The sequence below is a fragment of the Branchiostoma lanceolatum genome, chromosome 12 (genome assembly GCF_035083965.1).
Source record: "Branchiostoma lanceolatum isolate klBraLanc5 chromosome 12, klBraLanc5.hap2, whole genome shotgun sequence".
Classification (NCBI taxonomy): Eukaryota; Metazoa; Chordata; class Leptocardii; order Amphioxiformes; family Branchiostomatidae; genus Branchiostoma; species Branchiostoma lanceolatum.
This window is the reverse complement of record NC_089733.1, coordinates 11,402,254-11,427,934: the sequence shown is the minus strand read 5'-3', so window position 1 is coordinate 11,427,934 and position 25,681 is coordinate 11,402,254. Positions and strand designations below refer to the sequence as shown.

The window sequence follows — 25,681 nt, the reverse complement described above, 5'->3', positions numbered from 1 at the left end:
TGTAGTAAATATATGAATTGATTAGAAAGTAACATACCAGCTCCAACAGTGAAGACCTTCTCGAAGTCTGCAGCGATGGCCATCTGCTTGTACAGCTGCGGAGACTGGGCCAGGTACGCGTTGTTCTTAAAGTACGACACGGTGAACACGTTAGCTCCCCCCTCACTGGCCGCTGAAACATCAACAATATTACTGTTAATGTTAATAAAAGAGGCCCATCTACATCCGGGCTTTACAACCAAATTTCCTTCAACAGAGACGGGGGCGCCATAGAATTTCTGCAGGATCTGTTCTATCTACATAACGTGACGTCACAGAAGCAGTGGATTGCTCATTCCTTGACAAAGACTGGAGCTCACCAGTAGAAAAATTTGGGTAAGTCCAATTTTTGTGTTGGCAATTGCAGTTCAACTTTAATTCAGAATACTTTACATGTTGTAAATTTAAAAACCATTGGCTTACCTAGAGGGAAGCTTGAGTTTATGAGCAAAACATATATGCAGGGAACAGCCATAAATTAATTTTCAAGTGAACACATATACCAGGTATGGCATGGCGGCCTTGTGGTTAGGAATTTTGATTTGGAAAATAAAGCAATAAGGTACTTGGTTTCAAATCTCTAAGCGGTCCTGCCTTCGAGGAGAGCCATACCTCAAGCATGTTAAGGAAACCATCACACCTAACATGTATCAGTAAGAGTTGGGTCCTTCCCAGTGGGAGTGAATGAAACCTATCAGTTTGGTTATTTGTGTCTGTATATTCGTTTGTTCTGACCATTGTAGCCCTTAACACGCTCGAGGCACCTCCTCAAACACCGGAACCCCATTTTACATCTTCTAAAAGGTAGATGCAGCCCCAACTGAGATGGCCTGACCCTGGGACTTGAACTTGGGTCTCCAAATTACCACCTACATGTAATTGGAACCAGGAGCTCAACTGTGAGGCTGCTACCAGCTGAGCCAAAGGGATATCCCTGGTTTATTTGTGTACTGTGTGAAATAAGGTGAAGAGGTATATATAAGGGTGACGATTGACTTACCTGAGATGATCTTGGGTGTGTGGATCTCCACAAACCCCTTGCCTGTCAGAGTTGCCCTAAACAAGTCACACACACCGGCTACGACCCGGTATACCGCTTGGTTCGTGGTGGTCTGAAATCACAGAAAAAATCATGAACTTGCCGCACTGATTCCTAATAACACTGCATCATACTCGTATGGGTGGAAGGTTGGAAGAATGACAGCTGAGACCTCTAATACCATTTCAAAGTTGACTTTTATTTGTCTTTCTCAAGAATGTACATGTATCATATTATTATCATGTATAGGGTAATATTGCTGGATTTAAGTGCATTCATTTATGAGAGATGGATCAAGTGATAGCTGTTTTAATTTTACTTATAATTATGCAAAGTAGGGCCACTCTGACTAAGTATAGGGGGTAATCGTAGCATTTTACGTAAAGCGTAACTGATTGCTTTATGTAATACACATTATGAGGCACATAGGAAAAGTCTATCACCTGCTAATTTCAAATCAAACTACACAACACTTATGTTATCAAAAACAATAACATAATCTATAAAATGCCACAGAAAAAGTACAACCACTCCTGGAACCAAGAGGTGTACACCTGAGATTATCCACACCCACACACAGCTAGAATAACTCTTAGTGAACACGTCAAACGGTCTCTTTTGACTTCTGTGTTCTGAGGAAGAAGGAACGACAACTAAGCTCTCCGGTAAGGACTTAACAGTGTGTCGTCTTCCTTCCACATCGATGCTGGAATTTCAACTAAGATATATATATTATAAGTATTAACCAGGCTTTCACGCATATTTTTGGACAAAGTTTCCATAGCATATTCAATACTGTCTCGGGAAATGGGATAATTAGAAATGGGATAATTTCCTGGATTGACTGTGGCATACTTGCCATTTTGTGTGTTTTATTAGCAGTTTGGTAGAGCTTTGGCGGTTTGGGGAGGGTAATTTGATAGAAGTGCATAGCGCATAAATAGATAGAAGCGCTTAGATAAAAAATGATCAGCTTTGACCTACTCAAGTGGGACACAAAAACAGGTAGATTATATATATGACCAGGCAGAATGCATCGAGTTTGAAACGGCCGTCAGATTGGCTGAAATAGTATGCAATTCCAAACAGTTAATAAAACGATTACAGATGTCGCACACTGTCCATTGTGACATAAAGGTAATTTTCCTGCTTATTTCATAAAAGTCTTGTGACGATTGTCAGATGTGTGGGAAGTGTCATGGGAATATCTAGATTACTAAAGTATCTTATATAGAGCACTGTGTTTTTCTTTTGAATAAAATAATACAGGTGTATTAGCAAGTGAGGCTTTTGAAATTTATATCTCTTCTACTTAATTTTGGGAAAGGCACTTTACACAACTTTCCTCACTCCATGCAGGGGCAAAAATGGGTATCTGACTTTGGTTGGGGAGGTAAAAGGCTGTGGAAGGAGAGGAATGGGCTCCGCCTTCCATTACAGTACTTTTAAGACACAGTGGATTGCATACGGTAGGTTGTGAGTTCGAACCCCGGCTGGGTCATACCAAAGACTCTAAAAATGGTACATACTGCTGCTTTCTCTGCTTAGCACTCAGAATTTGGGAAAGAGTATCATGGTAGTTAAACACACACCACTGCCTTTAGACTAGCACCCTGCTGTAGTGACTTGCACAAAGTTGTGTGGCCCAGGGCTGCCGAAACGGAGATGGGCGCCGCCTTATGCACCGTCTGGTGCGGGGAGGACTTTAACTTGATTTTAATTAGTGACGTGGTAGGTTAATCAAACCTGGCAAATGTTGACACCTTTAGTAGATGCCACGGGTCTTTAGCTATCAATACCAATCTTTCGAGTTCGCCTGGGATGTTTTGTTAACTAGCAGACAGGCTTTTCTCTGAATATTACCAAAGGATCCAGGAAGTTTGGAATTGTTATTTCCTTTACTTAATTATAATTGAAATATAATGTGTAATTTACATGTTGGTATGAGTACTGTTACAGCAATCAAAATTTTACTACTTAATGGGTTCATAATTTTCTCACTTCTTTGTAATGATGGAACTTTTTCATCGGGTGACATTCTGTTGATATACTGTAAATGCATTTAACTTTGCTTGGTTTTAATTTTGCGGAAGGGAGGAAATTAACTGTTTGCTGTGGTTTTAAGTTTGTGTTTGAGGCAATAGTAGACAAGGGGGTATTGGAGGACAAAAACATTTTGCAGTGGTTTTTAAGTTCGTGGCGAAGAGCTTTCCGCAAAAAACGCAAACATAAAACCACCACGAACATTTTTGCATTTACATTACATGTATATTTGTACTAGTACGTCAAAATGAAGACGCCAACACCGATAGTGCCCAACGCTGAGAACTGTGAGTGGACCCCAAGTGTAGCACACCTGTTCCGACGACACTACCTCCTCCAGTCTCCCCTGTACTTCATTCGGTGGTTCTATGCTGTGGTCTACTCTCTCTATCAGCTCTTTGTGTTAAAAGCTCCCACCGACGTGGATATCATTAGGTTTGTGGAGAATACGGCCTTGTGTATTCTGATACGTCCCGCAAGAAACCGCAGGTTTGTTTGTTTGTTTACTTATTTAACTACGGGAAGTCATGTCACCAACTGGTAATTTTCAATGAGTCCTGGGGGGAAAACCCCAAACAAAAGTTATTTACATTAAACGCAATCAAAGTTACAAGAGGTAAGAAAAAAAGTTAAAAAAAACAATTAATGCAACTTGAATAACATAAACATATCAATATCATATAATTATTACCAACTAAGTGAAACAATGGTGCAGCCTCTGCATAATGTAACATAAAACATAATAGAATGAAATTGGTTGGATATCTTGTTTTACAAATCGAAGTACATGTTTTATTGTCCAATATAGCTGCCATGAACAGTTAATGCACACACAATTACAGATACATGTAAGTTAGGACAGTATTAGAAAATATTCATATACATGTATGATACACAGTTTCCTAGAGTTGCAACACAAGGTTTGATGCTGTAAAATCTTAAGGCTGTGACAGAACCAACAGCCGACTGGGATCTAAGACAACCATTTTCTATAACAAGACCGCTGAATTTTGCGAGACAAATACAAACAAATTATAACTATCCCATGAATGCCCTCAGTTTGCGATTTATGAAGTATGTGACCAGGCACATTTTTTTGTCGCATATCTGTCAAATGGTTACAGATCGACGTGTTTGTACACCAATGAAGAAAAGGCTAAATATGCCGCTTTACATTAGTGTGCATTCTATGTTGAATGAAATGATATTACCGAATTATGAGATCCATATTGAAACTTTTACATAGTTTGCAGTGAATACTAACTTGTCTTTGGTCGTAATGTTGATCAACTCTTGTGGTCACACTAGGTCTGACGAATATGAAATCACAGTTGATGACTGTAAGCTGCGTGCCACTGGCGGTTATCAGCTGAAGAGCATGTCCATGCGGTACAAGAAAGGGGGGGGGGGGTGCAGGTTCTACGCTTCACCCGCAACGGCGTTGAGATTAGCGACAGGTCCCAAATCTTTTCTACGTGGTACTTCTATGGAACTCATTCGTCGCATATCAAGTGTCACCTGTTCTCCAATAGTTTGGTCCGACACATCGTAGACATGGATTTGAAGGATCTCCAGGAGTCGACCTACACGTCCATCCCCTTAGTCTACGGACTTTTACATTCGTCCGTCAGTCCTGTGCAAAGTGAAGGAAACATTTCGAGTCTTCTTGGCTTTGGAGCAGCAGGAACTAGAGAGAGCTTGTTGGAAGAAAGCAGGAATATGATAGCGATCAAGGGGCACCAGTCTGGACGCCGCTGGAACTTCCTCGGACAAGAGAGTTTTCTCTTCAAACTCTTCCGGTTAGTACAAACATTGAATGGCCGGTGTTATTCAAATCCAGGTAGATGTAGGGTCTGTATGGGCAGTAAGATAAAGTTAGAATCTTCCCCTCCAATATCTGCTTGGAGAGTAACTTGTGGTTTCCTCTATTTGCTAATGCCAGGTCCAGGCGAGCACTACGGGACGTCATGAAGCGCCACGGGATTGACCAGAAGCTGTTGGACGCGCTTTTCAACCACATCATCGTACACAGCATGGACCATCATGGTGGCTATAAGACGTCGCAACTGAGGTGCGTCGTCACTTCATTTTTCTCCTTAATTGAGGCTACTTCTCATTGCTAAGGCCACACCATCTTAATTTTATGGATGACATCATCTGGAGACCCCAAAACTAATGCGTATGGGTGAAAAAAAGAAAAATCCAGCAAAAAAAAAATCATGCTAAACCATAAAGGACTACAGGGCTGGTATTGTGAATTAAACTACAGAACACAGTGTCATAAGTAAACAACAAGTCTTTATCTGTAGGAGGTACATGTAGATTATCTTGTTCATCATAGACTCAGCTCAAGTGATCAATGTTTAATACATTGATAAGAACGATCAAAGAAGTACACCATTAGAAGGTATTTGGCTCCAAGGACTGTACATGTGGATGATACTGTCATGTATATGACTGTGATAAGAATACTCATAAAGGTAGTTTCAACATACATGACATTGAACTCCATAATCAAACATTCCATGGTTCACACAAACCTCGCTGTGAGACCCCTATACTAATGCCTCAACTCCTCTCCCATGTCTCTCATCATTGAAAAAAAACATGTGAGAGCCACTCTGGATAGGACGTCTTTGAACTTGTCTGGGCGATACTCGCTGACTGCGGCGAGTCTCTCATACAACAGTGCAAACATGATATCTTGCTCGCCAACGTCGATGGCAAACCAATTCACAACTTTGCGGCAATATAAGTCGGCAAGTTCCGGAGTTCTGATTTTTTTATTTAAAACAGGCGAAAATCAATAAAATTAACTTGTGCCTAAGTGTTGCTGAAGCGAGAGAAACACAGTCTCAAACGTGACTTATACTATTATCAACACGGTGTATTCCGTATCACCCGAGGTATCAGCCTTACCAACAGGGATGGAAATGAATACACTGAGTGTGTTGTTTTTTATGTATGTCATGCCCATTGGAGAAAACACACATTTCAATGAACCAGAAGTTGAGAAAATGTGGAGGCAAAATATTGCCACAACCGTAGTTCCAAAGTAAAAATCTAAGTATCTAAGTTTTTGACAGCGGTAAACATGGCGCATGCGAAGCACGTTCTGATTATTTGAGGGAAGCCTATGTGATACAAGTGGAGCATGTGTGATAACCCGAAATATCACCTGGTCTGGAACCTTATCACAGTCCAGGTATACAACACCATGTACAAATGTATTCCGTATCGCCCTAGATACTGGCCCAACTATTATATCGCCTGTTGCTGAATATATTTTATCTATATGATGCCCACCGGAAAAAAACATTCCATTGCGAAATGCGCCAGAAGTTGAGAGGGTTTTGTGTCCTTGAACAGAAAAATAGTAACAGCATTGAATCCAACACCCAAATACGGTATTTAAATTTTCGACAGTGGCGGAACCTGTGCACAACCCGAGGTTTAAATCAAACTAGGGAAGCCTGGGGCGTACCGTAAAGTACAGACTGTTCTGAAAGCCCGTATCAAAGGTTATCGCGGCACGCGTAGGATATAAAAGCTGGTATCCCATCCTTTCCTCAGGTTCTCTCACCACCCATGGCACACGGGATGTACAAACTACCAGGCCTTCAACACCAACATGCTCCGTTTCATGATCATCGGACCCAACCTGAATCCGCTGGCACCAAACACCCTCCGCTCCGTCAACAAGCCGTTCTACCAAGACCTGTACCGCGAACTGAAGAAGATCGACCCTGATGTGGCGGAGGTAGCGACCGCTAGCGTCATGTACTAGATGTAACTCTAACATCGGTATGGGAATAGCCTCCATAGCAGCCTCTCTGGGCTTGCTATGGAGGCTAGTAGTAGTATGGGAAAATGTTTTAGGGAAGGCAGGTTTGCTGAGTGATATCGCATGAAGTGTCGTTTTTAATTGGCTTGTCTGTCTCTTTCCCTCCGAATGCTTATACAGTTGACGAAAGTCATAGTCTTCCTAGTTGTTCCTATCGAAATATCTGTTATGGAATACTGTTAAAATGTAAGGGATTGGTCACATTCTTCATATGATAGGTTCAACAAATCAATCCTATAGGAGTGTCAGTGCTGATGCTTTGCAGCTGTAGACATCTCTCTCCAGAAAGTTCCGTTTTTAAAATCCTACCACAAGATACTAGTAATCGTACGACGAATGTGGCGATAGTGAAGGGGTTTTCAGAAGGTCTACAAACACCCAAAAATTCAAGTAAAATCACACAAAAATCAGTCCTCGTATCAAGTTATAAGAATCAAGATAAAATGAACTATGCATATATGCAGGAACTATTTAATAAATACATATTATTTGTTTGCTTATTTATGTATATCTAAACTACAACATCAGCATGATTATAATTTTATTTCATAGATATCAAGACTTGTAATTGCCTTGATCTGTGTAAGCTTCCAGTGTATTTTGATAGTTAGATAGTGTTACTAGTATATGATTTTGACTTATTTCTTTCATTGGTTATAATATAACTTATAATGACAACGCTAACAGTCCAATACATGTATTCGTAAGTTTTATGCCCAAAAGGCTATAATTGAAACAGAGATGAGTGCTGCCCTATAGCTATGCAACATCTGGTGCAGGAAGGAAAACTTTAACATCGCCAACAAAAGCCTACCATAGCTTAGACTCACCCTGAGATCGATGATCCTGTTGTCAAGCCTGGTATCCTGGTTCACACGGGGGCGACTGGCATCCTCCTGCAACAGTTATGGGTAAAGATAGATTTCATTCTCTGTATCAAAATACATTCAAGTGTTATATGAATGAATAAATGTAGACTCTATTGCATACATATACCAACTGGGTTAAGTACAGGTCGCTACAAAAGAATAGTTTACAGACACTGTACATGTATACGTTGTCAAGCTAGTACAAGGGTTATAATCTACTAACTTACTAAAAAGTGAATTTGACTTCTCCTCGCTTCTTTGTAATGGTGAAAGTGTAAGAGCAAATATGTTTCAAAATCAACATTATGGTTTGTATAAACTCAATAGAAATACCAATCTGTCTGTTTTAGGTGTATGAAGTAGGGAAACATAATGATAGATGAGTCTATTAAGTTCAGCTCTCTCTTAGTTGTATAGTACTCTACAGTCTACTACAAAATGGTGTTCATCTATATACAAATGTAGTATACTAGTAAAACCATTGACAATAAATGGGCCTCCCAAAAGGAAATTTGGTCTCTTTTGCATTTCTTCATCTCAACAGTACATGTGCGTTCTGTATTTTACGGCAACTTGGTTCGTACTGAAGTCTTCCACAGGGTATATAGGTCACACAGGATATACAAATAAACACTGTTCTCTGAGTCAAAATACCAAAAACCAATTTATTAAGCTATGATAGGTAAAAGTAGTCCCATAGCCTTTTTGAGGCAGTGGGTTCACTAGGTTGTTAATCCACTGTGTCTAGGGCACGGAATTGGAAGGTGGAGCCAATCACTTTGAGACTCCTTCTACTGCATTCTACTTCCCCTACAAAGTCAGGTACCCATTCTAAAACTGGGTGGAGTGAGGAAAGTCGTGTTAAGTGCCTCAAATTCCCAGGGACACAACGTCTAGCCAGAAATGCCAGGAATCAAACCCGTGACCTCTTGATCTTGAGTTCTTTACCCTAGCCACTTGGCCTTTCAACACGACATGTATTGAGCTATCATAACTTTGCCAATATCTTGTAAAAAAAGAGCAACAAAAAATACCTTTTTAAGGTCTTAATTGTTAAAGAAAAAGATGACTGCTGACCTCATCATGTTCTGGTCTGGCTGCATCGTCCAGCTGCAAGGGTAACTGTTGGGCAGACGCACTCACCACAAACACCTGACGTGTGTGGAAATATATATGACATTACGTATAACACTTGTACACTTGATATCGGGTGGTGAGAATTCTATTCAAAGATTACTGTTAGGTGCCCCTAGTACCACTGTCCAGTTTACTGTCTGTTGTTCCCAATCTTGCTGGGGTTACACTTGTGTTTGAACATTACAACCCTCCATCAAGAGCTCTTCTTGCTGCACTGTCTTTTTATACTCCTATCCCCCCCACTGAATTTTGTACATATATGTCAATGATTTACCCTCCACACATTTAACTCCCCATCCCTATCCTAAAATTTCTACAGGCTGTGCCACTTTTTGTCCTTACTCCATTTATACCTTAACCTATATCAATTGTACCTACCCTTTCCACATGCAGTTCCACATCCCTCTGTGTACAGCTCTCCACAGGCTGTGCCACTTTCTGGACAACCCCCTCAACGTCAATGATGCTCTCCTTTGTGATGCTGAAAAAGAACATTGCATGAAATTACACTACTATTTTATCAATCCCATACAGTCTACATTCAGCTTAATTCTTAGATCTAAAAAGTACCCCGTTATCAAATAAATTTATTGCCATTCAATGCCATGAATGTTAAGATTTTTGTGGATGAGACTATCGTTGTTAATATTCATGTACAGTATTTTCTTAACATTTCTGTATATTTCCCCAAAGTACCACAAGTCATCATTCTTAAATTTTCATAACTTGTGAACATGTTTTCTCACAATACCATGTGTATATTCTGAACAAATTGAAGAACATATCTGATGATAAGAATGCCTGTATTAATCTATCATCAAGTCTTACTTTTTTTAAAGATCTTCATTGCACAACATGACATTATGTTGTGCCAGCCATACTGCATGCCAAAGAGGAAGAAATGCAGACATGGCAGTTACAATGTAGGATGACTACCTTAACTGATTAACCTTCAAATTCAAGTTTGACTTACTTGGCCGCAAACTTGACCATCTGCTTGCTGACAGTTTTGTCGTTCACAAACGCCAGAGCCTGTACATTGAACTGTTGTTGTCGTAGTACAAGGAAACACTGCTTTCCTGGAAAAAGAAAAAGAACCTTTAGGTATTATTCTTAATCTGATGTACTGAACAGCTTTGATCCATTATGACGCATTCTTATTAGACACAGTTCAATTTTATGAATGCCTTTAACATACAAAAACACTCAAATTGGCAACAGCTGAACTTTGCAGCAAAGGAGAGGGTGAGACAGAGAGAGAGAGAATTGTTTCAGACTTCTAGATCATGACACCAAGGATTGTGATGCTGTGTTTGCAATCAAAACTGCTTCGTTTTTTTCTGTTTCATACAAGTTTCCGTAGTGACACCCATATTGGGCTCTTGTTGCCAGTTTAAAACTGTTGGTACATGTAGATATAATCCATTTGGTTGTGTAGCTAAATACAATGTGTACAAATTATGTAATTAGAGTTTGTGACCGCACATAAAATAACATTTGTGTAGCCTTTTTCTGTGAGAAATGATGACAACGATGTTTTGTGAGTGTTATTTACCTTTAGCCCTGCTGGTGTGCATCCTTGCTCGAACCCACACAGTCTCGCCGGCTAGGGATGGAGTCAACTCTTCTACACGCACCAACCTGCGGTCTGTAAGGGCAAACAGATAAACTTGAACACGATTCTGCAGTACTGCATTCAACATATGAGGTTTGGACCATCGCACACTGGGGCATGCACCTACTCTTTTTCAAAAGCTGGTGTGTGGCTCTCCCCAATCCCCAAACACCGGAACCTCCATTTAACGTCCTATCCGAGGGACGTCCCTTATCGAAGCTAGGTACATGCACTTATTTACACCTGAGTGAAGAGAGGAAATTTGTGTATGATACTCCAAAAAGTGATAGCTTGAACAGTTAAGGTATTCAGAATTCTCATGAAATACATGTATTTGGCCTTGCTGGTGTTTTCAAATTAGTGATAGCCTAAAGAAAATTCCACCCCAAAATGTTGCCCTAGTTGCAGCAGTTAAACAATTTTCTTGATACTGTCAGTAAAAAAATAACATGTTGCACAATCAACAACAAAGGACATTTAACTACCGCAACCGTAGTAACATTCGACCACATCTTTTCGTTCTGGGCTGATGAAGAGTACGTTGCTATTATATATATGACTTATAGATTGCGTTTGGTACTATTTTACAGTACCTAATTGGTGAAAAGTGTACCACTACCACAATACCACACATGGAAAAATAGCTTCCTTTTACAGAAGAAGAACTTTATTGCACGACAATTGTACATGGTACAAAGTATGGCAAGAATTCGTTAACATAACACAAAGTGGAAGTATACAATAAGACTTAACATCATAATTACTAATACAATACAATAAGGGCTAGCATAAGTTTTCGATATTGGGTTACAATGTATAATCATTGATTTAATCATTGGTTTCTGTCAATCAGTATTTTTTTCTAATGTGAAAGCAGTCGTTTAGATATTTACCTATGTTCGCATTGTGGGGATTGTTGCATTTAAATATGTACTCAAAGCTAACTCAAAGGGGTCTGTAGCATCGAGACTCAAAGTGGTCTCTACATGTGCGCCTGGGGCAGCGAGGGGTCATTTCACACCTATTTGTGAAACCTATTCTCACCCAATTTTACTCTTCAATGACCTAGGTGTGTCAAATTTCGTTTTCACCCAATATATCTACATGGAAACAATGCCAAACCAGGTCACCCATTTTTACTCTTTTGGTTTGAGTAACCCCGATACGGCTGATTCACTCAAAACCGAGTTGGTAGCGTATGTTTTCAGCATAACGTAAAAGCCTCTGCCCACAAACTGTTAACTTTACGGCATCAAAGTCCATTTCCCACTATGCAGGAGATGAACAAACATTGCTCGCACTCGCACATGTTGGAGCAAAGTTAAACAGAAGGTGAACTTTGTAGCGGGTCAGCGGCAGACTAAAACTACATTTCTAGGATCTGCAAATGGCGACTGGTTCTTCTACAACCGACAGAATCCTGGAAGACTTTCTCTCCTGTGGTATCTGCTTTGAGCCGTTTACAAAGCCTAAGGCACTACCATGTCAGCACACCTTCTGCCAGAAATGTTTAGAAGGCCAACACAAACAGTGGTTAGAGGACTGCAGAAAGAAGCCACGTGAACAACAACAGCCATTCAGGTGTTCAATGTGTCGAGAACCTGTGACCTTGTCATCTGAGGGAGTAGAGGGGCTTCCTAACAGCCATCTTGCTGCCAACCTGTGTGAGGAATTCTCCAAGAAAACTCAGGTTGAAAATCAAAAGAACAAGTGTGGATTTCACCCAACAAAAGATGTGGATCTGTTTTGCCAGCAGTGCGAGGTACCAATTTGTAGTGAATGTATCGGGGATGGTCACCCTGGCCACAACGTCACAGGGGTAAAACAGGTTGCACCGAAGATAAAAGCCAACATCAGGGCACAGCTCAACAACAGTCAACAGCAGATGGAAACCTTCTCAGCATTCCTCAAAGAGATTCAAGATGTGCAGAAAAGGCTGACAGACAACAAGACACATCTTCAACAAGAGATAATCAAAGCTTTTGAAGTACAATTTCAGAAGTTACAAGAACAGAGGGATAGGCTCTTGGCAACTGTGGAAAAGAATCACCAGGACAACATGGTAGCTTTGACAGGACAGAGAGACACTGTGCTGACTCAGCTGGCTGAATTGTCCAGGGTTTGTGAAGATGCAGAAGACTGTTTGAAACAGGAAGAACCAGTATGGCTCACACAGGACTATAACTTGGCACAGAAACTTGCAAAATATGAGAACACAGAGACTCCTGAGATCTGTGAAATCAAACTTTGTCACTTTGAGCAAAAGAAATCTGATGCACTGATTGAGCTGGGGAAGGTAACATCACAATCCATGTCTCATATGCAGGTTTTGGTTCACTCCAAAGAGACCAATACTGGAGAAGTTAAAAGTACAAAAGTCAGACCAATCAGGGTGGGACAACCATGGGTGAGGAAAGTTAGGTTTGGGGGAAGGGGATCAGGTAGGGGGGAATTTAACTGTCCTATTGGAGTAGCTGTCTCACAGCACAATGATGTTTACATTGCTGACTATGGTAACAGCAGAATCCAGGTGTTCACAATGGATGGTGTTTATATCAGAGAGTTCCCAACAACTCTGCCAGGGGAAACTGGTCGAAAGTTCAATCCACAGGATGTTGCTGTAGATAGAAATGACAACCTGTGGGTGGTGAGTTACGCTCATGTAGTGCAGTATTCCAGGGAAGGCACCTGTTTGGCCAAAATAGATCTTCCAGATGTTGATTACGACCGTGGCATAACTGTAGCTATGGCGACAGAACAGGTGATTGTTACAACGTTTGAGCATGATGGGCAGAATGGTCGACTTAATGTATTCAATTACGATGGCTCTAAGGTAGGTACATATGGTTCAGGTCATAGGTCACCAAAGCCTTGGTGGCCACAGTATGTCACTGTGGATGGGGAGGGGAACATTCTGGTCACTGATAACAAGAATCACTGTGTCCATGTCTTGGACAGAGAGGGGAACTTCAAGTTCAAGTTTGGGAGTGAGGGATCTGGTGAAAGTCAGTTTAAACATCCTCGAGGCATTTGTGTTGATGGGATGGGAAACATCATTGTGGCTGACTATGGAAATGGTTGTGTGAAAATATTTGACAGTCAGGGTAGATTTCTGTGTCACGTTGGAAGTCGTATGGAGGGTCCCTGGGGTGTTGCTGTGTCACCAGGTGGAGATGTGGTGGTGACTCAAGCCAATAGCACTGTATCAATCTGGACAAAGGGTTGGTGCTGTAACATACAGGGGAAAAATCATGCTGCAATACAAGTTGCCCATCAACAATAAATTTGTCATGCATTTATGATCAATAATGTTACAGAATTAAAGATGTATCAAGATTCCCGGTTTATATATTATGACTGGTTTATTTGTACAAATAAAACTGTCTAAATGAGACTGTCATATACATGACTGTTAAATCTATTCTGTAGTAGCACTGAAGAAAAATTCTACATAACAGGGTTTGTGTACAGTAATTTGTACTTCCTATTGATTCTCTACCAAAATTTTTAGTACTAGCAGGTATCTAAGGTATCTTGATACTGTGAAATGTTCATGTTGAGGAAAAGTGACAGTTCAAATATGCACCATTTATAACATCGTATATTGTACAGTGTACATCAATCTAAGACTTGTACATACTCATTCTGTCTGTCTAAACCATCCACATCATTCGTAAATCACTTTTAATTAGTAGGATTTAAAATACCAGCTGTATTCATGCAAATTACATGCAGCAGGTCAAATGAGAGTTGACTGCGCAATTTTTATTAATCAAAATGTTACTGGTAGCTATAAAGACAGAGGAATATTCACTCAAAACTGTCTCACACATTGGTACTGACATGAATACTAGTTAAAACCCTTTCCACACCTCTCAGTGTATAGAGTGGTGCTCCTCTCTGTTTCTAAAGCCTTTAGGGATACAGGCCACTACAGCAGGGGGCTACTTGCGACTTCCACTGACCAGTAGTGATGTGTGTTCAACTCCTATAATCTTTCTCGAAAGTGCTGAGTGCTGAGCAGGGAAAGTAGCATGTGCCACATTTCGAATCTTTGTAATCATCCATTGGTTTCAACCCCTGACGTTTCAAATGCAAGGCACTCTACCCCCTATAGCCTAGGCTGTGCCCCCCCCACTTGGTTGCTCTGCTCCCTTGCATGCATTGTCCTCATGATCATATTCTTTAGTTAGAAAAATGTGTGACTTCAAAAGAAGTACAATATAAAGTCTTGTGGAACAGTACAGTTGTACAGTGATGATGGGACCTGTTATGCATCACAAGCAATCAGAATTCTCAATCTCAAAAATATGGTTACCGTATGACTGGCATTTTAGATACACCTATATACGACCATATGCACCATTGTCAATATATATGTCAAGCATATAAAAACAACAAATTGGAGAAAAACTGTATAGACAGCTGGCACTTGTTATTACTATGATAATTAATATGGTACTAGTATTAATAAGTTGGCTGTTGGTTAAGCTACAGATCCTTCAGATTTCAAAGTTTATTAATTCATTCTGCAAAAGCTAAACATTCAATATTAGGTGCACGCATGTTTGCATTTCAAACCAACGAGTGGTCACATGCTGAAGGTGAACTTTGTACCCAGAGTGGCTGGCCACGACTCCATTTCTATAGCTTGGGTCTCAAAATGGCGCCTCAGAATCAGTCACAGAACACTTCAGATCAGTAACATTTAAGTTAAACTAAAGGGGTCTTGAAGCCAGAGACGCTGCCATGATTCAGGCAGGGAGTAAAGGAAACAGTTTTTTGTCTTGAGGAAATGAATCTGAGCGGTGAGAGACCCAACTGAGAAACGTGTTTGCAACATGTCTACACAAGGTGAGATTACGGATTCATAATGGATATTTCAATACTCAGAGTTCAAAGTCTTGTCATGTGACTTCATGTTGTTCTTCTATATGCTAGTTGAAAGGGCTACTGCTTTGGCAGCCTTGTATTAGTTGTATGTAATGCTAAAGCCATTCCAATTTATGATCATACCCCCCTTCCTGCCAAAAAAACCCAAACAGATACAGATCAGAAATTTGCGCTATGAATTATACTGAGACCTATCGTCTTATAAATCTTCAATGACCTTCGCATTTTATTTGAAGATAATTTATCATGAAAATTTTTCAGAAGACAACATTGTTGTTGCCTGGGTCTATGGAGACTAGCTCTAAACTACGAAGGGGGCAGCTCTCTTTTTGAAATGCAGTACTGCAGATTTAAGTTTGTACGTATGTTCTGCTTAATATGTTTCCCGGTCTGAATGTTTCCTTGCAGGTGTTGGGAGGTATTTTTGCTTCATAAAGAACAAGGTGAGCTCAGACTGGAAGGACCTGGCTTGGTGTCTTGGCTTTGAGACATCAGACATAGAAAACATTGATGGCAAACACCGGGATGACAAGTCCCGCTGTATGGACCTACTGCAGCAATGGTACAAGCAGAAGGGAAACAATGCCACCATACATGTGCTGATGGAGGCCCTACAAGATGCAGAGCTACAACATGTTGTGGACAGTCTGAAGGACAAATATCCTGGTAGGAGCCTTTTAATAAGTTATGGTATGATTCAGTTAAAAAAATCTTTTTCTTTAAAGGAAGCAAATGCTGATCTTTTCTTTTCACGAATGAACATGAATGGCCATTTGGACCATTCCATTTTTTCATCAGACAGCTGTGACTGACTGTGTAATGTGTAGCTATGTATGTACCTAGTACATGTAGATACTTAATCAAAATATCATTGCCTAAATCTGCTTCTATCTTTCTCAACAGAGTTGGATGAAAAGCCAATGTCACCCTCAAGCAGCTCCAAACAAGGAGCAATAAGGGCATCTGAAGGTAAATTCAGTTATCATGACCAGTCTCCTCCATCAAAATCTAATGAAGGATATTTTTTTAAACCAAATTCTTAACAGCGTTGCCAAGTCCAATGTTAATGGCATTCTCAAAAACCAGGTACCCAGAATCCAGTCATTACTGATAATTTTTACTTTTAGACGATTCCAATCAACCTGAATACCAAACAGAGGTTATGGCCTCCAGATATTTTATGTTAACTTGGCTGGGCCTATAATAAAAACTATCTTGTAAAGTTCATCTTGATGGTGCTGTTTTTTTTTACAGTAATTCTCAAGATTTTTAAAGAATAATGAGCTGTGAGCTGACAACCTTCATAGCCAACCAGTTACACTAGATTATGGATTGAATTGTTTCTCATGAAAGCTCAGACAAATCTCTCCTTCGATTATATAACCCTGTCTACTTCCAGTTCCCCTGCAACCAACTGCTAGTGGGCAGGCTGGGAACATTGATGCCATGATGAAGGAGATGAAGATGCTGAAGGAGAAAAATGAGAAAGCGGAGAAAATCCTTCTGGAACAGAAGGCAGAGATGAACAAGAAAATCCAGCATCTTCAGGAGACCAACAAGAACATGGAGGCCAGAATGGAGGAGCTGCTGACTACCAAGCAACCGGTGGAGAGTTGGCAAAAAGAATCATTACAGACCATATCAAATACAGGACAAGTCAGACAGTCTGTGGTTCAGCCTGAGGGGAAAGATACAGGTACATGTACAAAAGTCAGGTCAATCAGGGTGGGACAACCATGGATAAAGCAAGTCAGGTTTGGGGGAGGGGGATCAGGCAGGGGGGGATTTGCTGGTCCTCATCATGGAGCAGCTGTCTCACAAGACAATGAGGTTTACATTGCTGATTGGTTGAACAGCAGAATCCAGGTGTTCACAATGGATGGTGTTTATATCAGAGAGTTCACAACATCTCTGCCAGGGGAAATTGGTCAAAAGTTTGAACCACATGATGTTGCTGTAGATAGAAATGACAACCAGTGGGTGGTGAGTTATGATCATGTAGTGCAGTATTCCAGGGAAGGCACTTGTTTAGCAAAAATAAATCTTCAACATATTACATGCCTCCGCAGCATAACTGTAGCTATGGCAACAGAACAGGTGATTGTTACAGAGTGTGATTATGATGGTCAGAATAGTCGACTTCGAGTGTTAAATCAAGATGGTTCTGAGGTGGGTACATATGGTTCAGGTCATAGGTCACCAGAGCCTTGGTGGCCTCAGTATGTCACTGTGGATGGGGAGGGAAACATTCTGGTCACTGATAACAAGAATCACTGTGTCCATGTCTTGGACAGAGAGGGGAACTTCAAGTTCAAGTTCGGGAGTGAGGGATCTGATGAAAGTCAGTTGAAAGGACCTCAGGACATTTGTGTTGATGGGATGGGAAACATCATTGTGGCAGACAGTGAAAATAGTTGTGTGAAAATGTTTGACAGTCAGGGCAGATTTCTGTGTGACATTGGAAGTGATATGAAGAAACCCTGGGGTGTTGCTATATCACCAGGTAGAGATGTGGTGGTGACAGATTTCAAAGATCGCACTGTATCAGTCTGGACACAGGGTTAGTTAGTGCTGTACCACGCAGGGGAAAATTACACTGCAATACAAGTTGAATATAAAATTGATGTTGTGTATTTAGCATGAAAGTACATCTGTGGTCACCGTAACCGTGGTAGTTACAATTTACATACTAGTTACAGAGCTAAAACTTTGTTCCAACATTAGAAGTAGGTACCTCAAACTTGCTTCTTCGGATTCAAATTAACAATTACCTAGTCGATTACGTGATGTCAGCAATTGGTCATATTGTTAATATGTACACTATATTGATTTTAACAATGTTAAATGATGTACCAACATTCCTGTCTTATGTGTGACTGTTGATAATAATATGATAACTTCTTTGTAGTAGCATAGAGCAAAAATTATGCAATAGTCATGTACAGTGTTCATAATGTAATTTTCATTACTTCAAAGTTTATATGGTGTATTTCCAACTAATTAGCACACTCTACCAACATACATGTTAAGTTGAGGAGAGCCACACTTCCAGCACATTCAAGAACTTAACACACACATTCATAGGGGTCTGCCCTGATGGCCCAAAATCTATCCATTCTGGAACTAAATAAGGCTAGCCCTAAAGCGTCTGTCATACAACACGCAAAGTGATTGGCTGATGAGCCTGTGAGCTCTAAATGCATTGGCTGCATGTTAGTCAAACCAATTAAATAAAACAAGATTTATTCCCCTACCTGGCTTCTCTGTAGACTGCAGCATGGCCATGTTGCCATAGCGATCCTTGGAGAAGTCCTCTGTTACCTGGGTATCTGCTTCTGCAGCCTAAACAACACAATCTCAATTTCTTACAACCTGTGATTCAACAATTGAACAGTTTTGAGACAGTGAATAGCTTGTCAAAATGCACACAGATAGCTAGAGATAGGAAGTCATTAAGGAGGTTACCAGTACTAGTTGTACTACGTAGGCAACCACAGTCTCCAACCCTCAGACATGAGAATGGGAGTAGGTATGGGTACGGGTGTAGCTTTATTGGGTTGGTAAGTCATTTGGACAACAACACAAGCTCAAACTTACAACCTGTACAAGTGTCTCAACAATCTACAGTGTTTGAGATTTTTGATGGTAAACTTGATTCAACTTTCCTAATCTGCCAATGTTTGGGCTACCTTTATCAGAGTGTATTGCAATGCTATTTCTTACCACTAGGTGGCATTGCAGCAATAATGTTTTCCAGAACGTTGGTAGGGGAGAAAAGGGCAGTTGAGTAGAAAGAATGACGAAGCTATTCTTAGAGTTTTGCAACTGTGCCTCTACTGTATGCAAAAATATTTTCTGAGTCACAGATAGAGAGAAACTTAAGTTTGTAAAAATAAAAGTTCTACACAACTATATTTCGAATTGTTCTACAATTCTTCCTTTCCTTATCTGCTTGATCTGTTGTACCATTGGTTATAATCTTGTATCATAAAAAGATGCTGTATGGTGCACCATACTGTATGTCCACTTTTTTTCTTACGCTGAAGAAGCCATTGAGAATAAATAAAGGCTTTGATTTGACTTGACTTCTTCTTCTTAGATACCACCAGATGACCCCATAAGGGGTAAAGTAGGGGGCGAGGCTAGGGCGGGCAGGCCTCCAGTGACTTGTTTCAGGTTTTATCTTAACTGCAAATAATAACGGTGTCCCAAACTCTATACATATGCATTCAAATGATAGTCTGGTACAGCCAGTGTGGCGGATACCTGTGTAAAGTAAACAGGTGGTGGTACAGCCAGTGTGGCGGGAACCTGTGTAGTGTAAACCTGTTGTGTTGGTACAGCCAGTGTGGCGGAAATCAGTGTGGTGTAAACCTGTTGTGTTGGTACAACCTGTGTGGTGTAAACCTGTTGTGTTGGTACAACCTGTGTGGTGTAAACCTGTTGTGTTGGTACAACCTGTGTGGTGTAAACCTGTTGTGTTGGTACAGCTAGTGTGGTAGAAACCTGTGTGGCATACATCTGTGTGGGTGATAATTTTTCAATAACAAAATGGAACTCAATTACACTTGCATTTTCCTGGCCCTTTGTCTGATGCTTGCCAAGGCTCAGCCAGGAGCACAGCCAATAGATAAACACGAGATAAAGGACGTACATGTCACATGCAACTTCAGAACTGACTGCACCTCTGACTGGGCTACGTTTGCCTTTATGATTAAGCACAGTGGGGTGAATGGGACTCATTTCGGTCACAAGAAAATAATGATGCACAATGATAGTACAAAGTTATCATTGATTATGATTTTGCTTCTAAGTGGAGATGTCGAGATAAATCCTGGGCCTAGACCGCCAAAGTTTCCCTGCGGGAGCTGTAACAAAGCTGTACAACATACCCATACTGCAATTTGTTGTGACGGCTGCGATAAATGGTATCATAAAGACTGCATCGAGCTATGTTCTCAGGTGTATACTGCATTAGAAACACACCAATCATACTCGTGGATTTGCTGTGACTGTGGCATACCAAACTTTGCATCAGCTATGTTTGACATAACTGATGATACTTTTCATTCAGTAAACTCATTTGATACACTGAGCTCTAGTGCAAGCTTGACAGATGACTCCCCGGTTGCTACATCCACTCCACTTAGATCTAAGCAGGGTAACCCCAATATGAGGGGTCGTGGTTTCAAAAAGACCAATGGTAAACTCTTACTGGTAAACTGCCAGAGTATTCGAAACAAAAAAGCCGAACTGGCGACTGTAATTGACACGTACAAACCAGATATAATAGCAGGCACAGAGTCATGGCTCAATCAAGACATAGCAAGCAGTGAGATATTCCCTGACAACTACATAGCTCACCGTAAAGATAGACAGACTGGCCCTGGAGGTGGTGTATTCCAGGTTAACAGGGATGATTTGATTGTCACACACAGGCCAGATCTAGACACAGACTGTGAGATCATTTGGACACAGACTCAACTAGCAGGAAAGAAACCACTAATGATTGGTACATACTATAGACCTCCATCGGACCAGGGCAATAGCCTGGATGAACTGGACAAGTCCATAAGTAAGATGGGACCTAAAATTAACTCTGACAACGTGATCATCCTTGGAGACTTTAACACACCTGGTATAAATTGGGATGCTAGCACTACAGATAACACTCAGAGCAATTCAGGACAGGCACAGAAGCTACTGCACTTAGTGGATAACCATGGGTTATTCCAAACAGTTCAAGAGCCCACTAGGAATGGTAATCTCTTGGACCTGGTCTTAGTTAATAACCCAAACATAATCGAAAAGACCACAGTAGTTCCTGGAATAAGTGACCACGACATGGTATTGGTGGATGTCAACCTTGCACCCAAACAAAACAGGAAACCCAAGAGAAAAGTGTACATTCGAACTAAAGCTGATGAACCGGCCATCAAGAGTGACCTAAGTGATTATGCAACGAACTTTAACAAACGAACCGAGGATATGTCCGTGACACAGAAGTGGGATGATTTTAAAGACAAAATAAAGCACACGATGAACTTGCACATCCCTAGTAAAACAACATCAAGCAGATACAACCTGCCCTGGTTCAACAGAAACCTAAGAAGGCATTGTCGTAAGAAACAACGTCTTTACAACAAAGCTAAGAGAACAGGGCGAGAGGAAGACATGAACAAATACAAGAGAGTTAAGAAGGGCGTACAGAAAAGCATAAGAGCAGCACATTCAAAATATGTGGCAGACATACTGGGGGAAGCCATAATTGACAAACCCAAAACATTCTGGTCATACATAAAAGGCCTAAGAAGAGACCTTGTCGGCGTAGCCCCTCTAAAGATTGGTAATTCCATTGTCAGTGATAGCGAGAAAAAAGCAGAGGCACTCAGTTTACAGTTTAAAAGTGTGTTCACAGAGGAAGACACAACAAACATGCCAACTCTCGGACAGCCCTGTACCCCTCCCATGGAACACATAGTGATTTCCCCTAATGGTGTCGAAAAAATGCTCCAAGGTCTCAATCCATCTAAAGCATCTGGTCCAGACCAAATACCTCCTTGGTTCCTCAAAATGACAGCCACCGAAATAGCACCTGTGTTAACCAATATTTTCCAACACTCGTTAGACACAGGAGAAATTCCCAAAGACTGGAGGGATGCAAATATATGTGCCATTTTTAAAAAGGGAGATAGAGCTGTCCCCGGCAACTACCGACCTGTATCACTGACCTGTATATCCTGCAAACTACTTGAACACATTATCCATAGTCATGTCATGAAACACTTAGAAAGTTTCAACATATTGACTGACTACCAACATGGATTCAGAGCAAAGCGATCCACAGAAACACAGCTTATATTGACAGCTCACGACATAGCTGGCGCACTGAACAGTAAAAAACAGGTAGATCTAGCAATTCTTGATTTTACTAAAGCTTTCGATAAAGTCCCACATAGCAGACTCATCACTAAACTAGAGCACTACGGAATTCAAGGCACCACACTAAATTGGTTGAAGTCTTTCTTGACCAATAGGGAACAGACGGTAGTGGTAGAAGGCAAGGCCTCAGCTCCAGTTAGAGTTGCGTCAGGCGTACCACAGGGAACAGTTCTGGGACCGTTACTCTTCCTCCTGTACATAAATGACTTACCAGACCAGCTTGATTCAAATGTTAGGTTATTTGCCGATGACTGCCTGTTATATATAGAGTTGTCCACACAGAGTGATTCACAGCTTTTGCAAGAAGATTTGAACACACTCGAAGAATGGCAAAGCAGATGGCTAATGCAGTTTAATCCGGAAAAATGTTACATCATGCATATAACAAACAAACGAAACCCAATTGTAACCACCTACCAGTTCTGTGGACAGGCTCTAGCAACAGCAAAGAGCCACCCGTACCTAGGCGTTATATTAACAACGGGGCTAAAGTGGAACACCCATATCAACAAAGTATCAACTAAGGCTAAACAGACATTGGGAGTGATCAAACGTAATTTGTGGGCATGCCCAGCAAAGGTAAAATCACTTGCATACACGTCTCTAGTAAGACCAAACCTTGAATATGCTGCAACAGTTTGGGATCCATACACAAAGAAGGATATAGATAAACTCGAGAGGGTGCAGAACCAAGCTGCCAGATTCTGCACGAACAACTATGAAAGGGGCGCCAGTGTAACAAAAATGAAAGCAGACCTGCAATGGATGTCACTTGAGGACAGGAGAACAATGTCCAGACTTTGCATGATGTACAAGATGACTAATAAACTTGTGGACGTACCGACTGATAAGTATCTAATGCCAGCTCAGAAGAGGACCAGAAATAGTCATGCTTTTAAGTACCAGAGTTATCAGCCAAGGATTGACGTGTTCAAAAATTCGTATTTCCCGAGAACCATAGTAGAATGGAACTCGTTGTCATCAAGTACTGTAGGAGCTTCATCACTAAGTAGCTTTAAAGAACGGTTGCAGTCAGATATGCAAAGACTAGGTGTAACAGACCGTTCGGTGTAATGTGACCAGCTGCTGCCGCGCCGCGTGCCTGCGAAGCTGGTGTGTTACGCCTGATGGCGGTTATACCGGCTATATAGATACAGATAGATACAGATAGTCTACACTACACAGACTTTAATGGAATCAATTTAGCTGAATGACAAACAATCCTTTCAGGTTTCCACAGACACTGTGATTATGCATACCTGTACCTCAATGAACAGAATTCAGCTGATTGACAAACTTTTTTCACAAGTTTATTGTCAACAACACAGTGATTAACCTTACCTGTTGGGCCTGTCTCTGGGCTTTCTTAGCTGCCTTCTCAGCGTCCTTCTGTTGTTTCTTCAGGGCTTTCTTGGACAGTGGCTTTCCATCCGGCCTACAGTCAAGGATAGGAATGAAATATGATACTGTTCTAAAGGCCACAACAATTCAATTTCTTGGTTCACAGACTTTAGAAAATAAAGATAACATTTGATTGACGCGTTAATAGAGTCTGAAGGGAAGTCTGCACTTAAAAAATATTTTTTATTGATTCTTCAAAATAAAATAACAAATACAATATGCATTTTACCATCCAGCAAGAGGCTATATTGTACACATAATGTACATGTGATAATCATATATAAATTATAATAATGATAACAGAAGTTCAGAGAAGTTACAAATACAAAAATAATAATTGTAATGATAATACTAATAGAACATCAAATGCTGTAGACTTATAGTTATACTTGCATGGATAATAATAATCAAAATGTAATGTAACAGAAAATTAGGGATTTCCAACATGAGAGGAATAATAACAGAAGTTGAAATGAAACAAGAACTTTTAAAAGCATATAAACAAGATATCTAGCTGCATAAAGTGTCCCACTATCCCAGATGCTTTTCTAGTTTGTTTTTCTGTACTTTGGTATGTACAGTCTCAAGGAGTCAGAGTTAGCCTTTTCCAAGCTGTCTTGAATTTTTACACAAACATGTCTGAGAAGTGAGAACCAACAACTTTTTTTTTCATTCTGGATTGGAGTACTTCATGGGTGCCGTTTGTATAGCTTCAAGCTTACTTTTAATCTAGTTTAGTAAAACAATGATGCAATGTAATGCAATCGTGTTAAAGGAGCGGTCTAAACTGGAAGTACATCCTACCTGACCGAAGACTCTACTCTACTCGATCTATAGTCATTTGAAAGACCTCTTAGTACTCTAATATTACTTCACTATCTATAACACATTTACACTTCTAAAGTTCACAATGTCTTTGCATAACTGCATCCAATATTTTGCTACATGGTAATGTTACAGTTTAAAAGCTGGAAAGAGGAAACTAACACAATGAATATGACCCTTGAATTATCTTCAAACTCAAAGGCATTGTTCAACACTACAAATACAAATGTACACTTCAACAAGCTTTCAATACAAAATTTCAATCACTTCAAGAGTCCTGTCATAGCAGAGAGGCTGACTGGTTCAACCAATATTCAAGTGGTCTCTCCATTAAAGACTATAATCACTTGGTCGACGTCATTAAGGGCCTAAACACAACAGGATGTTTTGCATCTGAATTGAATTTTACACATAATTTGACATTTGCTGTATTACCTGAGATCCTATTCATTTCTTCTTGCAAAAGTATATGTGATACTATCATTTGGCAACGACAAAGAAAGATATATTGTACAAAACTATGCACAGCTGTTTTTTCCAAAATATCGTTTTACCATAATTAGTGACTTGTTGCATCACCCACCACACCCCCACCCTCCCATATTCTAGCCCCATTCAAAATACTTCCTAAGAACTCCCTTAAAATTAACTCTAAACATAAAAAGAGAGATAGAAGTCGCACTACAAACCCAAGCGGGACTTCAGGTTGGTCGTTCTCCTTCTCCATGTTTCAGAAGTTGTTTTGTTTGACGTCAAACTAAGACAGTCTGGTTGTCTAACTTCTTAGCCACGTTTTCTATCGGCAAGTCAGCTATTTTAAAAAAGGTCAGAGTTCAGCCAGAATATCAGAATATTCCACTCCTTCCACAGCACCGGGTGCATTTTGAGATTTTTAAAAAGCTAAATTAGAAAAAAAATGATGCATAAAAGACACATATTATTCAATATATATATTGTTTCAGTGCAATTATTTTATCTATTGGTGGGGAATAACAAAAACTTTGATATTACTGTCTTATTTACAATTCGTGTAC

The 25,681-nt window shown here is 40.4% G+C and overlaps 3 protein-coding genes across 3 annotated transcripts in view; 2 read left to right on the top strand and 1 right to left on the bottom strand.

The window, feature by feature from the left end:
- The window catches only part of LOC136445528 (aspartate--tRNA ligase, cytoplasmic-like), a 30,304-nt gene extending 4,826 nt beyond the window's left edge, over nt 1-25,478 (bottom strand). The window contains exons 1-10 of the mRNA XM_066443581.1: nt 25,337-25,478; nt 23,763-23,856; nt 18,734-18,821; nt 10,527-10,619; nt 9,945-10,050; nt 9,350-9,452; nt 8,912-8,986; nt 7,796-7,861; nt 1,040-1,151; nt 38-172 (exon numbers count right to left, since the gene is read on the bottom strand). Of these exons, the coding sequence (XP_066299678.1) occupies nt 38-172; nt 1,040-1,151; nt 7,796-7,861; nt 8,912-8,986; nt 9,350-9,452; nt 9,945-10,050; nt 10,527-10,619; nt 18,734-18,821; nt 23,763-23,856; nt 25,337-25,374 (910 nt within the window). The 5' untranslated portion in view covers nt 25,375-25,478. The remainder of the gene's footprint in view (nt 1-37; nt 173-1,039; nt 1,152-7,795; nt 7,862-8,911; nt 8,987-9,349; nt 9,453-9,944; nt 10,051-10,526; nt 10,620-18,733; nt 18,822-23,762; nt 23,857-25,336) is intronic.
- On the top strand, nt 11,918-13,980 carry LOC136445524 (tripartite motif-containing protein 3-like). The gene has a single exon (XM_066443577.1). The coding sequence runs from the start codon at nt 11,974-11,976 to the stop codon at nt 13,867-13,869; it is 1,896 nt and encodes a 631-aa protein (XP_066299674.1). The 5' UTR covers nt 11,918-11,973; the 3' UTR covers nt 13,870-13,980.
- On the top strand, nt 15,218-18,734 carry LOC136445531 (tripartite motif-containing protein 3-like). The gene is made up of 4 exons (XM_066443587.1): nt 15,218-15,440; nt 15,888-16,145; nt 16,383-16,448; nt 16,879-18,734. Exons 1-4 carry the CDS (start codon nt 15,428-15,430, stop codon nt 18,042-18,044), a joined length of 1,503 nt encoding a protein of 500 aa, XP_066299684.1. The 5' UTR covers nt 15,218-15,427; the 3' UTR covers nt 18,045-18,734.
- Nucleotides 25,479-25,681: the final 203 nt, after the last annotated feature.

Excerpts from the sequence above, each read along its gene's own strand:
- LOC136445524 (XM_066443577.1), top strand. The coding sequence starts at position 11,974 with ATGGCGACTGGTTCTTCTACAACCGACAGAATCCTGGAAGACTTTCTC.
- LOC136445531 (XM_066443587.1), top strand. Across the intron at positions 16,146-16,382 it reads TCTGAAGGACAAATATCCTG|AGTTGGATGAAAAGCCAATG; the intron begins GTAGGAGCCTTT and ends CTTTCTCAACAG. Across the intron at positions 16,449-16,878 it reads AGCAATAAGGGCATCTGAAG|TTCCCCTGCAACCAACTGCT; the intron begins GTAAATTCAGTT and ends GTCTACTTCCAG.